The 16,968-nt window shown below is 43.6% G+C and overlaps 1 protein-coding gene across 5 annotated transcripts in view; it reads right to left on the bottom strand.

The window, feature by feature from the left end:
• Nucleotides 1-516: 516 nt before the first annotated feature.
• FAM20B (FAM20B glycosaminoglycan xylosylkinase) overlaps nt 517-16,968 on the bottom strand; it is a 50,033-nt gene continuing 33,581 nt past the window's right edge. For 4 of the 5 annotated variants that reach the window (XM_063627543.1, XM_055254801.2, XM_063627542.1 and 1 more), the window contains exons 5-8: nt 13,219-13,390; nt 12,820-13,011; nt 10,146-10,205; nt 517-5,135 (exon numbers count right to left, since the gene is read on the bottom strand). In XM_063627543.1, coding sequence (XP_063483613.1) covers nt 4,904-5,135; nt 10,146-10,205; nt 12,820-13,011; nt 13,219-13,390 — 656 coding nt within the window. In that variant the 3' untranslated portion in view covers nt 517-4,903. Of the gene's footprint in view, nt 5,136-10,091; nt 10,206-12,819; nt 13,012-13,218; nt 13,391-16,968 lie in introns of all 5 variants that reach the window. The other variant, XR_010117661.1, reaches the window with a different exon arrangement.

The following is a 16,968-nucleotide window of genomic DNA, read 5'->3' as shown; positions in this document are numbered from 1 at the left end:
CGGGCCTTGGCCTCCCAAAGTGCTGGGATTACAGACGTGAGCCATGGTGCCTGGCCCAATAAAAATCTTAAGAGCTTTGCTCAGTTATCTGGTTGAGGTTTATGATGCTGGATTCTATTTCAAAAGTTAAAAATCTAGGTGCCCTAAGAAGTACTACTAGGGCAACTGGCCTTCTCTTCCTGCCTTTTTTGTAGTGTGCTGACAAGTTCTTCAGGATTCATAATTCTTTACCTCTAAGGAAGCTGCAAAAATGGAGTTAACTATTAAATATATAAAAAGCACCTAAGAATGATCCCATGGAAAATTCTGGTATAGCTACAATCTAGTATGAACCGTTTGAAGACTGGTGAGGAAATTTAAAGGTCTAATCCACCAGGTACTGTGAAACAATCCCTGTGGAAGTTTAAGTGGTCACAAAAGATGTAATCTTCTTCTGTCCCCTAACAGGAAGGGAACTGAAATAGGAACCACTGGAAATATCCTGAAGGGGGAAACAAGAGGAAAAGATCAGACATCAACATTTATTAAAATCTTTATTCATTTTCTTTTTTCAGAATTGAAACCCATAGAACACCTTAGAAATTTAGATCCTTATCTGTCTTGTTTGGTATCTTACCAAGTACAATCTCTGTCTGTGCAACAGCTCTGAGAGGAAATCCTTGGCAGATCAAAAGAGAGGGTAGTGGCTCCCACACTTTCCATTTAAGCAAATAAATTAGCTTCTGAGTAAGTTGTTCCCAGTTTCACTCAACATTTTGTTTATGAGAAACACCTTAGTTTCTAAAAACCTGTGGTAGTCCAGTACCTAGCCCCTACCTTGTCACCACCCAGACTTGAGGAATTGAAGAGAAAAACACTGGCCGTCCCCTGTAGAATGAGTTTCCCGAGGCCAGATGTGCCTGGCTCACTAGCATGTCTGGCCCGTGCTGGCACACTAGAGTTGCTCAGTAGGTATTTGCTGATGAATGGTCTTTATGTTAATTAGGGTCCACTTTCAGAGACTGAGAACCTTTCACTAGCTGCAAATCCTTCAGAAAGTCAGTGTTCCTCTTTGTCAAAATAAATATGTTTTTCTTGCTAGAATACATATACTATATACATTACATATACTTTTACTCATGTTTCCTGAAGCTCAGACTCACAGGATGAGGCATATAAGATAGCTTACTGACGATGCTGTTTTACCATCATTGAGGTGTGGTCATTTACTGGTCAAAGAATACACGGGTGATCGAGAAGAAAGGCTGAAGAAATATGGCGGATGGGAAGGGAAGGGCAGGCAAAAGCATTTTCTTTTTTTAGAAAAAAAGATGGATTTCTTTGGAAGACAACGCTGGCTTCGGGTGACACCGAAAAATTGCCACGTATAGGACTCATCTTTCCCAAAATAATATGCAATTAATGTATCTGAATTCTTCCGTTTCCTTCTTAAATTTCATTTGACATAATTAACCCTGAGTGCAAACAGGGGGCAATGCCTTATTAATACATTCTTGAGTAACACTCTGAGCAAATCAGATCCTATGAATTTGTTTTACACAGAAAATTATTTACATTTTCCCCAAACCCACAATGCAGCCTCATACTAAAGAATAGTTTTATAACAAAACCTTTATACTCAAATTTATCCATTCAAACTTTAGAATAAACACGTTTTAACAAGTGGGAGGAGGGCAGGAAATGGCCACGAGTTCTATTTTCCTAGTTTTGTGGTATTAAAATGTCTCCACATCTACCTTTGGATGTTTGTAGGCACACCTAACTTACGGCTGATCCAAACCCTGCAACGACTTGATTGTAACAGCCTTAGATTCTAATAAATAAAGTAGGACAGTGTTACAAAACTTAAAAAAAAATTCACTTTTTTTTTTTTTTTTTTTTTAAGACAGAGTCTCGCTCTGTCTCCCAGGCTGGAGTGCAGCAGCACAATCTCAGCTCATGCAACCTTCACCTCCTGGGTTCAAGTGATTCTCCTGCCTCAGCCTCCCGAGTAGCTGGGACTACAGGCGCCTGCCACCGTGCCGTTAATTTTTGCATTTTTAGTAGAGACGGTCTCACCATGTTGGCCAGGCTGGTCTCAAACTCCTGGCCTCACGTGATCTGCCCACCTCAACCTCCCAAAGTGCCGGGATGACAGGCATGAGCCACGGCGCCTGGCCCCCACCTCTTCTTTCAAACAGTGTTTGAAATTTTAGGGCTTTCTGAATTTTAGAGCTATAAGTTTATGGTTGGTTTTCTCCAAGATTTGCCCAAACATACTTTTCCAGCTTACTCCAATCCTGACTTAGAACAAAAATTTATATTCTCAGTGCCATGTCATACCACTCTATTAGCTCAATTCTAACTTCATGGATTAGAGTTCTAAATTTTATGGATGAAAATTCTAAATTTATGATCAGAATGCCTTTTAAGATCACGAGTTTGAAAACAGATGGGAATAAAATGAAATGATATATTTTCTGCAAATGCTTTCAAGAAAGGATGAGATATTTTCTTTCCTGCCTGCTTTTTTCCTTAGCAGAATCTTCTGCCTTCAATGTTATGAAGTTCCCAGTTTCAGAAGACTTCTTATTCATTTCAGTGTGGCATACTAAAGGTGTCATGTATTTGAAAGACCACAAATCCATAACTTAGTTCAACTAACATTTACAGGGAGAGCAGAGCTGACATCTCTTCCTATTGTCTCCTCCCAGCTGGCTTCTGGAAGCTTGTGGGTGAGCACTAACCAAGGTATTCTTATACTGAGCTGTAAATTTCCCTGGACACACAACAGTGAGTAGCCTTAAAACTGAAATCAATGCCTCCTTTGGTTAACACGAATTCTGTGTTTTGTGCTAGTCTGTCTTCTTAAATTCAATACACCCTTTTTATAACTCAGCCCATTGTTCTGTTCATCTCAAAATGTATATAAAATGTACAAAAGTTTCCTAATTTCATGCCATTTAAAAATAGTTACAGGTTACTCAGTTATCTTTCAATGCAAGAAAACTGGGCATAAATTCTAAAGCTGTTTTTGAGAGTGGTTGCCTAAAACTAGTTTCCAATGGCTGGCATTAAATGTATTCAACTACACTGTTTATATATTCGCCTCTGCTTGACAGAAATGCAAAGCTGGAATAGCACCTCAACAAGATGCAGGAGCAAAGCACACAGCTCTGAGTCCACAGGTGAGTGGGCACGTCAGGCCTGTCTTCCTTTGCCCCTGTGTTTTATTGCAACTACTTACATGTCGAGATCACTTTGCCAGAACACAAAACAAAAACTGTGTTTTACAAACCTGAAATTTGAGAGTGCTAAGAGGAGAAAGAAGCATAATACAACATCATGGGTTCAGAACTCCAAATAAGACTGAATGATAGAATTAGGATTTGACATAAATCAAAATCTTAAGGCTCTTCCTTTTAACATCCTCAATTTCAAGGCTCAGGCTTAAAATCTTGGCCGGGCACGGTGGCTCATGCCTGTAATCCCAGCACTTTGGGAGGCTGAGGCAGGTGGATCACCTGAGGTCAGGAGTTCAAGATCAACCTGGCCAACATGGTGAAACCCGAAACCCTGTCTCTACTAAAAATATAAAAATTAGCTGGGCACGATGGCAGGCGCCTGTAATCCCAGCTACTCTGGAGGCTGAGGCAAGAGAATCGCTTGAACCCGAGAGGTGGAGGTTGCAGTGAGCCAAGATCGTGCCACTGCACTCCAGCCTGGGCAACAGAGTGAGACTTGGTCTTAAAAACAAAGACGAAGAAGAAGGCTTAAAATCTTTGTTTCCAGTCTTCCATGGCCCCAAATCACAAGATAAGTCCAGCCACCAGTAAGGTATACAACACTCTCACCTGTAGGAGTGTCCCTTTCTTATGAGAAAGGGACGAAAAGGTTGCCGATCTCTTGGGAACAGCAGCTTCAGTGACAAAATGCCTTAAACGCAGAGGTGGAAATTCATCTCAGAAGAGAAATGAGGATGACAGAGACCACAGGCAACCTGTTATTCAAGGTATTATTTCAGTTTGCTTTGTTAATTTGGGAAGGACTGCTTTTTGGCAAAAAGGGAAAAAATTAATCTCCACAGAGAATCATGCTTAGATTGTAACAGTATTTTCTCTAGAGACAACTTTTTGGTTAATTGGGACACAACTATGAGAATGCAGAATTTACTTAGGTGCAAAGTCATGTTTGCTTTTTACACACCTTAAGATCCTAAATACAAGGGAACCTGTTTTTCAATAATTCAGTCATCTCCCTGATTCTGGTTCTACCAGTGGGTCTCTCTCTCTTCTTCCCTCCTCTAAGATCATCAAAACAATACTACCCAATGGCTTAAAAGCCCAAACATCTTTCTGTTTTTGTCCTTCCCTCCAATTCTATCTTAAACATGTATCTCCTCCAACAGAGTGTGCTATTTTGGCTTGATGGAATGCAAGGTTTTATTTGCTGCCACTCTGTAGGACAGTAAGTATTCCGATGTAACTAGTTCTGGTAAAAAAAAAAAAGACACAAGAGATTGCAAAGTGTTTCCACAAAATCCATGGGCGTGGAGAAAGGACTGCAAGGTTCAACTCAAAACACATGCTCCAGAGCCAATCCCAGTATTCATCTATCCAAATGTCACACCTCTGTTTGTCCTTTGGCATGGGAATTAAGACTGACCAACTATGATGCCCAATGCTAGAATGGGCAACTGCCGAGGAGGTGAGAAGGTGATTCAGCAGGAATGTCTCCATGCTCTGAAACTTGTGGTCTTTGCTTTAGTTTCCACTACAGAAAATACCAAAGACATCCAAGGCCACCCTGTCCCGTCACCAGAACTTGCTGCTGACCACTTCCAATCCATCTCATACCATTTGGAATGGATTGTGCTGTTTCTCTATCTTTGTAAAAATAAGTTTCACTTATTTTGTGTCGAGAATTACAAGTGTGAGAGAGGCATCCTGTCTTCCACCAGTACTGTGTCCATCCCAAACTGGTCGGTGCACTGCTTCACGGTGGCCAGGACACTCAGGAGCCGCTGGTCCACGGCGTCCAGATGAGGATCAGAGAGCACTGGGGAGATGGGGTCATGGGCCATGGCAGATTTTAAGGCAGACTTTAGCACACCATTCTTTAGGTAGTTCAGTCTGTTCCAGGTAGACACCCGAATGCTGGGAGAAAAAGTTATAGAACAAGGTACATAAAACCTCTCATTATCAAACGGAGTTGAAAGCCTGCTAGGCAGACAAAAGTAGAAAAATAATTAGGTAAAATCCTTTAACTAAATAATTTTTGCTTTAGAATTACCCCTACATAATGAGTAAGCCACATTACCATGTTTTCATATTGTTTCTGTGTAACTAATCAGAGATATATACAGAGATTTACACACATGTTCACTGCAGTGCTGTTTATAACAGGAAAAATGTTAAACAATCTGAATGTCCAATGATTGGGAAATAGTTAAATTATGGTTCATCCATTGAAAGGAATACCATGCAGCTGTTAAAAACAATTTTGAAAATTTAGTGGAATGGGAAAATGCCTATGATATGATGCTGAGTGGGGGGAAAAGGTTGGAGGAAAAACCTGTTTCACTTCAAATCTGTAGGAAAACAAAATACACATACATGGATTGGAATGAAGTACACTACAATGTTAACAAGAGGATCCTTAGACGTTAATCCTTAGACGTTAATGGGTACTATAAATTTCCTTCTTCCTCATGTATTTCTGAAGTCTAAAACAATTTCTACTGGGAAAAAATTATTATTATTATTATTATTATTTTTTTTGAGACGGAGTCTTGGTCTGTTGACCAGGCTGGAGTGCAGTGGCGCGATCTCGGCTCACTGCAAGCTCTGCCTCCCAGGTTCACGCCATTCTCCTGCCTCAGCCTTCTGAGTAGCTGGGACTACAGGCACCCGCCACCATGCCCGGCTAATTTTTTTGTATTTTTTAGTTGAGACGGGGTTTCATCGTGTTAGCCAGGATGGTCTCGATCTCCTGACCTCGTGATCCGCCCGCCTTGGCCTCCCAAAGTGCTGGGATTACAGGCGTGAGCCACTGCGTCCGGTGGAAAAAATTATTTTAAGGATACCTATCTGCCTTATTTCACCAACTGCTACCGTTTGAATGTCTGTCCCCTCCAAAATACATGTTGAAATTGCCATTGTAACAGTATCAAGGTAGAGTCTTTTAAGAGGTCATTAGGCCATGAATGCTCTGCCCTCATGGGTGGAACTAATGCTGTTATTAAAAGGCAAGTTCAAGGCCAGGAGTGGTAGCTCACATCTGTAATCCCAACACTTTGGGAGGCCGAGGTGGGCCCTCATGTTGGGAGTTCAAGACCAGACTGGCCAACATGGTAAAACCCCGTCTCTACTAAAAATACAAAAATTAGCTGGGCGTGGTGGCACGCACCTGTAATCCCAGCTACTTGGGAGGCTGAGGCACGAGAATCACTTGAACCCGGGAGGTGGAGGTTGCAGTGAGCCGAGACTGCGCCACTGCACTCCAGCCTGGGCAACAGAGCAAGACTCCATCTCAAAAACAAAAACAAAAAAAGGCGAGTTCAGCCCCTTGTTGCCCTCTCTCTTTGCCCTTTTGCCTTCTGCCATGTGACATGATGACGCAGCAATAAGTCCCTTGTCAGACGCTGGCACCTTGATATTTAACGTTCTAGCCTCCAGAACTGTGAACCAACAAATTTCTGTTCATTATAAATTACACAGTCTGGCCAGGTATGGTGGCTCATGCCTGTAATCCCAGCACTCTGGGAGGCCCAATGGGGCAGATCACTTGAGGTCAGGAGTTAGAGACCAGCCTGGGCAACACGGTGAAACTCCATCTCTACTAAAAATACAAAAATTACCCAGGCATGGTGGTACATGCCTGTAATCCCAGCTACTTGGGAGGCTGAGACACGAGAATCACTTGAACCTGGGAGGTGGAGGCTGCAGTGAGCCGAGATCGCGCCACTGCACTCTAGCCTGGGCAACAGAGCGAGACTCCATCTCAAAATAAGATAAAATAAAATAAAATAAATTACCCAGTCTGTGGTATCCTGTTATAGCAGCACAAAACAAACTAAGACACCAACTATAGCATATCTTTTATTTATCTGAGAAGAAAAGTTCTTAGCTCTCTGTGGGGAAAGGAGGAATTACTAGGTATGCAGAAATGTCTGATTCTGTAAAAGGCAGCCTGTTGTGCAGCAATTTAAAAGGTAAGAAGACTGTTGCATAAAGCATGCATGGAAGGGACAAACAGGCACAGACAGAGTACAGTTATCTTTTATTCTTAAATATACTACAAATGCCCAGAGCATCAGAGCTTCCTCTGTGAGACTAAGTTATTATGTTACTTCCTCTCAGCTCCAAATTCACTCTTCAAAATATGCTCTGCTGGCCAGGCACGGTGGCTCACGCCTGTAATCCCAGAACTTTGGGAGGCCAAGGTGGGCGGATCACCTGAGGTCAGGAGTTCGAGACCAGCCCCACCAACATGTTGAACCCCCATCTCTACTAAAAATACAAACAATTAGCTGGGAGTGGTGGCAGGCATCTGTAATCCTAGCTACTCAGAAGGCTGAGGCAGGAGAATCGCCTGAACCCGGGAGATGGCGGTTGCAGTAAGCCAGACTGCACTCCAGCCTGAGCGACAGAGCGAGACTCCATCTCAAAAAACAAAACAAAACAAAAACAAAATGTGCTCTGCTACAACGGACAGGATTCCTTTAAGCATCTTTCCCCTAAAGCTTTCTCACTAAAGGGCCCTTTAGCGAGAAGGGGCTCTCCGAATGCTTCTGTGGGTCAATGGTGGTGTTGGGGAGGCAGAGAGGTCATCCACTGAAGCCTTGTCTAGCCACATTCCCAGAAGGTGTGGGTCCTTGGTGACCTGAAGCCTTAGCCTGGCCTGGGGATAACTCTCCTGAGGCCCTCTCAACATGGAAACCAGAGCTTTGAAGGACATCTGCTCACCCTGGCCCCAGTTCCCTCTGAAGGCCCACATGTGTGCCTCACCTGCAGCACAGAAGGTTTCTACTGGATTCTCTCTCTCCTTCTGCATGTCATGACACTAGCTGTGCCTTGAATGTACACCCGCCTGCACTCTGGAGAGTTGATTCTGGCTTGCTCAGCACCTGCAAACTAGCAAACTTCTCTGCTATCTGGTGGGCTGAGCTAAACCTTCTCCACTGAAGTCCAAACTCCAGTCATTGGGAGGGGATCCCCTTCCAAGTTTGTCCTTCCTTAGGTACTCTCCCTCAGCCCTAGTTTTCTTTTATAGTCACTCCTGTTATTGGAATTTAATAATTCTTTATATTGGGTCGGGCGCAGTGGCTCACACCTGTAATGCCAGCACTTTGGGAGGCCGAGGCAGGCAGATCACAAGGTCAGGAGTTCTAGACCAGCCTGGCCAACATGGTGAAACCCCGTCTCTACTAAAAATACAAAAATTAGCCAGATGCGGTGATGGGCGCCTGTAATCCCAACTACTTGGGAGGCTGATGCAGGAGAATCGCTTGAACACGGGAGGTGGAGGCTGCAGTGAGCCGAGATTGTGCCACTGTACTCTAGCCTGGGTGACAGAGCAAGACTCCGTCTCCAAAAAAAAAAAAATTCTTTATATTAAACACCTCTGTTTAACATACTATGTCTTTGCTATCTCCTGATTGAACCAGACTGATAAAACTACTACCACAAAAACATCTTCAAAGACAAACACACAATTCTTGATTGTGTATATCACTGCTTCCCATCATTAATAAAGACAATGAAGGACTGCCTGGGTAGACCGTTACTTTCTACAGAATTTTGTTGTCATTTAAAAAAAGAAGGAAGATAAAGAGACCACTTGCTAGGGCAGTCTTATGTGATATGATTTTGCTGGGAGCTGACCAGTATTAAATGGTGCTCTTGAATTTGTTTTTCTGTGTAGCCAAGCAAGGTGGATCCCAGCTAATTCTTGATGTGCATGCTCTTAAAACTACACCAGGATGGTCGGGCACGGTGGCTCAGACCTGTAATCCTAGCACTTTGGGAGGCTGAGGCAGGCGGATCACTTGAAGTCAGTAGTTCGACACCAGCCTGGCCAACATAGTGAAACCCATCTCTACTGCAAATACAAAAATTAGCTGGGTTTGGTGGCAGGCACCTGTAGTCCCAGCTACTCAGGAGGCTGAGGCACAAGAATAGCTTGAACCCGAGAGGCAGAGATTGCGGTGAGCTGAGATCGCACCACCGCACTCTACCTGGGTGACAGATGCAGACCCTGTCTCAAAAAATTAATAAAATAAAAAATAAAATTATTTCAGGAACGATGAAAAGAAGCTTCTTAGAGCTTAGACTTTATCTCATTTTCTTGACTCATTTTTCAATTTCTCTGTTCTCTAATATAGAGTTTTTTTTAAAAAACCAATTATTATTTATTTTTTATTTTTTTTGAGACAGAGTCTCACTCTGTCGCCCAGACTGGAGTGCAATGGCACAATCTCGGCTCACTGCAACCTCCGCCTCCCAGGTTCAAGCAATTCTCCTGTCTCAGACTCCTAAGTAGCTGGAATACTGGTGCCTGCCACCATGCCCGGCTCATTTTTGTATTATTAATAGAAATGGGGTTTCACCATGTTGGCCAGGCTGGTCTCGAACTCCTGACCTCAGGTGATCCACCCACTTGGCCTCCCAAATTGCTGGGATTACAGGCATGAGCCACTGTGCCTGGCCAAAATAAATTATTATTTATGGAAAAAGTTACTTTTGGTTTAGACAATTTCAAACTGAAATATGTAAACCCCAGGTGGTATGTGATGGGTGAGAGAGGACTTGAAACCACAAGGTAACCAGGTGTAGTAACCAGGCACACAGATTTTACTCCTTTTTTTTTGGCAGTGGGGTGGGGAGTGTGGGTGATTATATTCTGCTATTAAACCAAACATGTATTACTGAATACATACAATCTTCTATTCATACAAAATTTGAGATGAATTCTGAGCTTGGGATTATCTGCCTTCACCTTTCCCTGATATCCCATTTCAGGATGTCCAGAGGTTCTAGGTTGGAAAAGTATGAAAAGCACTGCTCAGGTATCAGAAAGTTTGAGGGCCAAGAAAATGGATGTACTGTTACCTGAGCTGGAAAAGAAGGCAATGCAGGCACATGTATTTGCTGTGCATAACTTACATGCAACACTGATAGAGAGGGGCAAGAATGCTTCTTTCATCCAGCGAGGGGTTCCCAAAGCTGAAAATTAAATGAAAACTTAGTGAATTAGGTGGAAGTACTGTTCTCTTCTTAGCATCAAAGCAATAGCAAATTCTATATGAAACTCAAATGTGATCCTAGATAATTTCACGCTCCAGCAGCTCAAATCACTTAAATTGAAAACAAGCGGGGCATGACCAATTAGACACAGGATCCCTAACAGCCTGTACTAAAATATCTGACAACAAATATACTCATTTACAAGGGACCTTTTCCTGCCAAGATATTACAAGGTGCTGGAGCATAACTACGGTAAACACAGTGCGGAGTTCACAGACCAAAGGGAGAACCTGAAGACCCCTAAGCCTGCAAAGGTTTTAAGGACCAGAGAGAGAAATAAAGGCCATTTATATTAGATTCCCATAAACAAGCAGATGACCATTACTTGTAAAAAGAAGTCACACTTGTTCTACTCCCAAATTAGCAATATCCTATTCCCTACAAGTAAGTATACATACAGATTCAAATTGGAAAAACTGTTCACACAGGCTGAGGAAACTGATTCACAGCAGATGCAAAAATTACCTTAGCAGCAACTCAGAGTTAGAAAAGGAGAACTGATTCTGGAAAACTGTCAACCTTTCACTCTTTCCAGAGGCTCACCTTAATAGCTGGAGTCTGGTAGCCCTTAGTACAGTGTAGGTCCTCCAGTAATTCAAGGCAAAGGCAACTGCTATGGTCTGAATGTTTGTGTCCCCCTCAAATTCGTAATCCCTGGTAAAACAGTCCAACCGTATTAAGAGGTAGGGCCTTTGGGAGATGAATAAGTCATGAGGGAAGAGCCCACATGAACGGGATTAGTGCCCTTATAAATGAGGCCAGAGGGAGCGTGTTCACTTCTCCTGCCATATGAGGACACATAGAAGGCACCATCTGAGGAACAGGCCCTCACCAGACACTGAATCTGCTGGCACCTTCATCTTAGAGTTCCCAGCCTCCGAAACTGTAAGCAATACATTTCTGATGCTTATGAATTACCCAGTCTAAGGGATTTTGTTATAGCAGCCTGAGTGGACAAAGCAACTATTTTGATATACACCAAATATCAAATATCATGTGTATCACAGGATGAGTGCTATGTGCTTTGCTGTAACGGGGTAGAGGGAGAGGCAGTGTTTGCTGGTTTTTCATTTTCTGTGGCCATCACCATCTTTCACGAAGCACGAGGCGCCTCGTGTTCAGTATAAGATGGTGGCATTATTAGCAAATGCTGCCCAAGCACTCTTTGCTGAGGAGCCATGTCTTAGCTTATTTCCAACAACCAATGTTAACAGTACTGACCTAGGGCCTGGAAAATTCTGTACTCCAAGGAAGCATTCTATTTAGTAAATATTTATTAAATGCAACTAAAAGTGTGGCACTACACCTGTAATCCCAGCACTTTGAGAGGTCGAGGCGAGCGGAGCACTTGAGGTCAGGAGTTCAAGACCATCCTGGCCAACATGGTGAAACCCCGTCTCTACTAAAAATACAAAATTAGCGGGTGCCTGTAGTCCCAGCTACTCAGGAGGCTGAGGCTAGAGAATCGCTTGAACCCGGGAGGCAGAAGTTGCAGTGAGCTGAGATCGTGCCACTGCACTCCAGCCTGGGCAACACAGCAAAACTCCGTCTCAAAAAAAATAAAAAAAAAAAAAGTGTGGCACTAAACTGGCCACCACGGAGAATGCAGAATACGAAATGCAAATACAATGTGCTCTCCAAGGCCGGGCGCGGTGGCTCACGCTTGTAATCCCAGCACTTTGGGAGGCCGAGGCGGGTGGATCACGAGGTCAGGAGATCGAGACCACGGTGAAACCCCGTCTCTACTAAAAATACAAAAAATTAGCTGGGCGTGGTGGCGGGCGCCTGTAGTCCCAGCTACTTGGAGAGGCTGAGGCAGGAGAATGGTGTGAACCCGGGAGGCGGAGCTTGCAGTGAGCCGAGATTGCGCCACTGCACTCCAGCCTGGGCGACAGAGCGAGACTCCGTCTCAAAAAAAAAAAAAAAAAAAAAAAAAATGTGCTCTCCAAATAGCTCAGGCCTAAAAAAATAAGGACATTCTATTTATTCAAAATGAATAAACTTTTCTTATTCAAGATAAAAGTAACTTGTTGTTGTATATAAAATCCACACTAGGCAACAGCTCTTCTTCCTATGACAGCAAGAGTATGGACCTAGACTAATATAAAAATAGCAAAACATCCTATCAAATAAATTAATTTTTTAATTGCAGGAACCTTTGGATAGAATAAATTTAATAACAAATTCCACACTCTATTACATCTGTATTTCTCAAGCTTCTAAACACCAAATATCATAGCCAAGAAAGAATGATGTACGTAGTAACAAATGAATGACTCTGGTTTCCAGTTGTCTGAGAAGAGGCTCATAGAGTCTTAGACTCCTTGGAAAGAACCACTTTTCCGTTTTTTGAAGTACTGAGATCCCTGAGAGTGGAGAGAAGGACAGGTACCAATAGCAAAGACTCCAAGTGGAAAAAAGAAGGATGCTGCCTATCAATTGCATTCTGGATGTTCTCCAGGATGCTCTGGAAAATGCCCTTCTTTCATACACAGAAACCCCTCCCTGACAAGGACAGTCCTGCTGGTCTCACCTTTTGGCATTATCAAGAAGGATGAGCATACTAGCCCCTTCATCATCTTGAAAGCTCTCATAGTGATGGCGGTCAGCATTGCCAATCAGGTAATCAAAGACAGCTGTGTCAATGATGTCCAAGAGGCGCGGGCCAGAGTCATAAGGGGACGTTTTCTTCACAGCATCACAGTAGCTCTCATCATACTCCCACCTGGAGACAAGCAGCATCATCAGCACTGAGAGACAATACTGTACCTGGCACTGTTACACACAAAGAGAAGACAGAGTTCCTACCTACCGGGTTTGCCCGACTCCACAGTTCTTTTCACTCTTGGACAGAACTGCTGGCTCCTTTTACAGAGTTGGCACCTGGCTAGGCACAGGGGAGAATTAAGTAATGGCTCATAGGAGCATTTACCTGGCCAATTTGCCTTCTCGGTAAGTCCTGCCCCATGGGTGACGGTGTTTCTGCAGAGGCCACACATCTGGAAGCCAAAGTGTGACAGATCCCTCCATTGTGTCTCCATCAGCACAAGCTGGCTCTGTTTCTCGGCAGTAATAGCACTTCCCATAAAAACAAGTATTGTTTCCTACAGGACAGAAAGGAGCCAAATACACTTAAGGAAATAACGAAGACTCCAAATTCTCTCCCAAATAATGTAGAACAGAGTAGCTAAGTAAATAAGCATGGTGAAGACAAAGACCCTGAGTTTACTATATTTCAAACATTTATTTTCCTGTACAGGTAATAAAAAAGCACATGGTGTAAAAAAAATTCAGAAAGTACAAAAGGATATACACCCAAAAGTAAGTTGCCCTTGCCTCCTGTGTCCTTTCTACCCAGTCTCACTCTCTGGCGTCAACTACCATCACCAGTATCCTTCAAATTCACTTTTTGTTTGTTTTGTTTTTGTTGTTGTTGTTGTTTTGAGACAAGGTCTGGCTTTGTCATCCAAGCTGGAGTGCAGTGGCGTGATCTCAGCTCACTGCAACCTCTGCCTCTGGGGCTCAAGCCATCCTTCCATCTCAGCCTCCTGAGTAGCTGGAACTATAGGTATCTGCCTCCATGCCCAGCTAATTTTTGTATTTTTCTGGTAGAGATGGGGTTTCGCCATGTTGGCCTGGCTGGGCTCAAACTCCCGGACTCAAGTGATCTTCCCACCTCAGCCTCTCAAAATGCTGGGATTACAGGCATGAGCCACCATGTCTGGCCTCTAAACTCACTATTTTATTTTTTTTGAGACTGAGTCTTGCTCTGTCACCCGGGCTAGAGTGCAGTGGCAAGATCTTGGCTCACTGCAACCTCTGCCTCCCAGGTTCAAGCAATTCTCTCGTCTCAGCCTCCTGAGTAGCTAGGATTACAGGCGCATGCCACCATGCTTGGCTAATTTTTGTATTTGTAGTAGAGACAGGGTTTCACCATTTGGCCAGGCGGGTCTCGAACTCCTGACCTCAGGTGATCCGCCCACCTCAGCCTTCCAAAGTGCTGGGATTACAGGTGTGAGCTACCGCGCCCAGCCTGAACTCACTTTAATTAAAGGAAAGTAACATCCTCCTCTTCCTCATTAGGGCTGAGATCTTGGCCGGAGTGCCCAGGGGAGGGCAAAAGAGGTCATGTACTAGGCCAAGTGTGGCCAAGAGTTTGGTTACATAGAGGGGTAAGTATAGAGGAAGGGAGGAAGTTGAGCAAATAAGTAGACAGACTGAGTGTAACAGTAACCAGGCTTCTCACCAGTGGAGAAGAGAGTTAAACATACAGAAAGAGAGAAAGCCAGGATAAATCCTGCAGTGGTGAATTAGAATTGGAAATACTAGTTTGAATTGATCGGTGTTTTTTTTTTTGTTTGTTTTTTGTTTTTCTTTTTTTGAGATGGAGTCTCGCTCTGTTGCCCAGGCTAGAATGCAATGGCGTGATCTTGGCTCACTGAAACCTCCACCTCTCGGGTTCAAGCAATTCTCCTGCCTCAGCCTCCCGAGTAGCTGGGACTACAGGCGCCCACCACCATGCCAGCTAGTTTTTGTATTTTTATTAGAGATGGGGTTTCACCATATTGGACAGGCTGCTCTCAGAACTCCTGACCTCATGATCTACCCACCTCAGCCTCCCAGAGTGCTGGGAATACAGGTGTGAGCCACTGCGCCAGGCCTGAATTGATGGTTTTAATACACACAGATACAGAAAAAGATACAGATGTATCTTGTATGTATGTATGCGCACATATACATATACATATATTTCCCACCTCTGTCCTTCAAGAGAACATGGAAACAATGACACCCAGGAAGTAATGAGCACACAGGGTAGTTCCTAAATACCATTTTAGTACCACATTAAAAGGAACTAAGGAGTAGTGGTGTGCACCTGTAATTCCAACTACTCAGAAGGCTGAGGCAGAAGGATCACTGGAACCTGAGAGGCAAAGGCTGCAGTGAGCTGAGATTGTGCCACTGCACTCCAGCCTGGGTGACAGAGCAAAACTCCATCTCAAAAAAGAAAAGGAACTAGGGTTCCTTTTAATGTGAAGAAACAGTTGACTTCAGGCCTGGGTTAGGGAAAGTACAAGATGAGCCTGGACCACATTGTTATGCCAGCTGCAAGAAAGTGCTTGGAGAATGATGGGACCATTCCAAAATGACACAGGAACTAGTTTGTAGAGGTTCCCACTGGCCAAATGTGGAACAGTTTAAGCATCCAAATAATTATAATGGTCATAAATTGTAGCTCATAGTGAGTGCATGGTGATATAAATAAGCACATGAATGTGTGGAGGCAGGGGAGTTCTACCCTTCAACAGAATGACAACTAATAGGTCTAGAAGCAATGATAGAATGAAAAAAATCATCATTTGATGGCCAGGAACTGTGGCTCACATCTGTAATCCCAGCACTTTGGGAGGCCAAGGGAGAAGGATTACTTGGGCCCAGGAATTCGAGACCAGCCTGGACAACACAATGAAACCTTGTCTCTATAAAAATAAAAGTAAAAACATTAGCCAGGCATGGTGGCTCACGCCTGTAGTCCAAGCTACTCAGGAGGCTGAGGTAGGAGGACTGCTTGAGGCCAGGAGGTTAGGCTGCAGTGGGCCATGATCGTGCCACTGCACTCCAGCCTGGGTGACAGAGTGAGACTCTGCCTCAAAAAAATAAAAATACAAAAATCATCATTTGGTGATACTGCTGAGAGAGAGCATTTAAAAAAAAATCACCATTTGGCAACTATCTTAATAAGTGAACTCCTGATCACTTGAGGTCAGAAGTTTGAGACCAGCCTGGCCAACATGGCGAAACCCCGTCTCTACTAAAAATACAAAATTAGCTGGGAGTAGTGGTGTGCACCTGTAATCCTAACTACTCGGAAGGCTGAGGCGAGAGGATCACTGGAACCTGAGAGGCAAAGGTTGCAGTAAGCCGAGATTGCACCACTGCACTCCAGCCTAGGTGACAGAGCAAAACTCCATCTCAAAAAAAAAAAAAAAAAAATTCGAGAAAGAGTATTTACATCTCATGTCACAAAAGACTATCTGCCCTAGGGATGAACTCCTATACATCAATAAGACCAATGACACAGCAGAAAATGAGCAAAGGATATGCAAAGACAGTTAACAGAAAATACAAATAGCTCTCAAACAAAAAGATGCTTCATATGAAATACACAAAACCAAAAGTTTAATAACATATTGTTGGTGAAGCTAGGAGAAAGAGTCACTCTCGTATATTTCTATGGGAATATAAACTGGTTAAACATCTATATAGGATAATGTGGCCACACCTATCAAAACTTAAAATGCATGTGCCTTTTGACCTAGCACTCCCATTTCTAGAAATACTTGCTCATGTGTGAAATAATATATATGGGTGGTCCCCAACCATTTTGGCACCGGGGACTGGTTTTATGGAAGACAATTTTCCACAGACAGGGGTTGGGGACTGGGTGGGAATGGTTTCAGGATGAAACTGCTCCATGTCAGATCATCAGGTATTAGATTCTCATAAGGAATGTGCAGCCTAGATCCTTCACATGTGCAGTTCACAATAGGGCTTGTGCTCCTATGAGAATATAATGCTGCCACTGCTCTGACAAGGAGCTGGTGCTGAGGCGGTAATGCTCGCTCACCCCTCACCTCATGCTGTGCAACCCAGTTCCTACCACGCCACAGACTGGTACTGT

The sequence above is a fragment of the Symphalangus syndactylus genome, chromosome 12 (assembly GCF_028878055.3).
Source record: "Symphalangus syndactylus isolate Jambi chromosome 12, NHGRI_mSymSyn1-v2.1_pri, whole genome shotgun sequence".
NCBI lineage: Eukaryota > Metazoa > Chordata > Mammalia > Primates > Hylobatidae > Symphalangus > Symphalangus syndactylus.
Note: the sequence above shows the minus strand (reverse complement) of the source record. Positions and strands in the feature narration are given on the sequence as shown.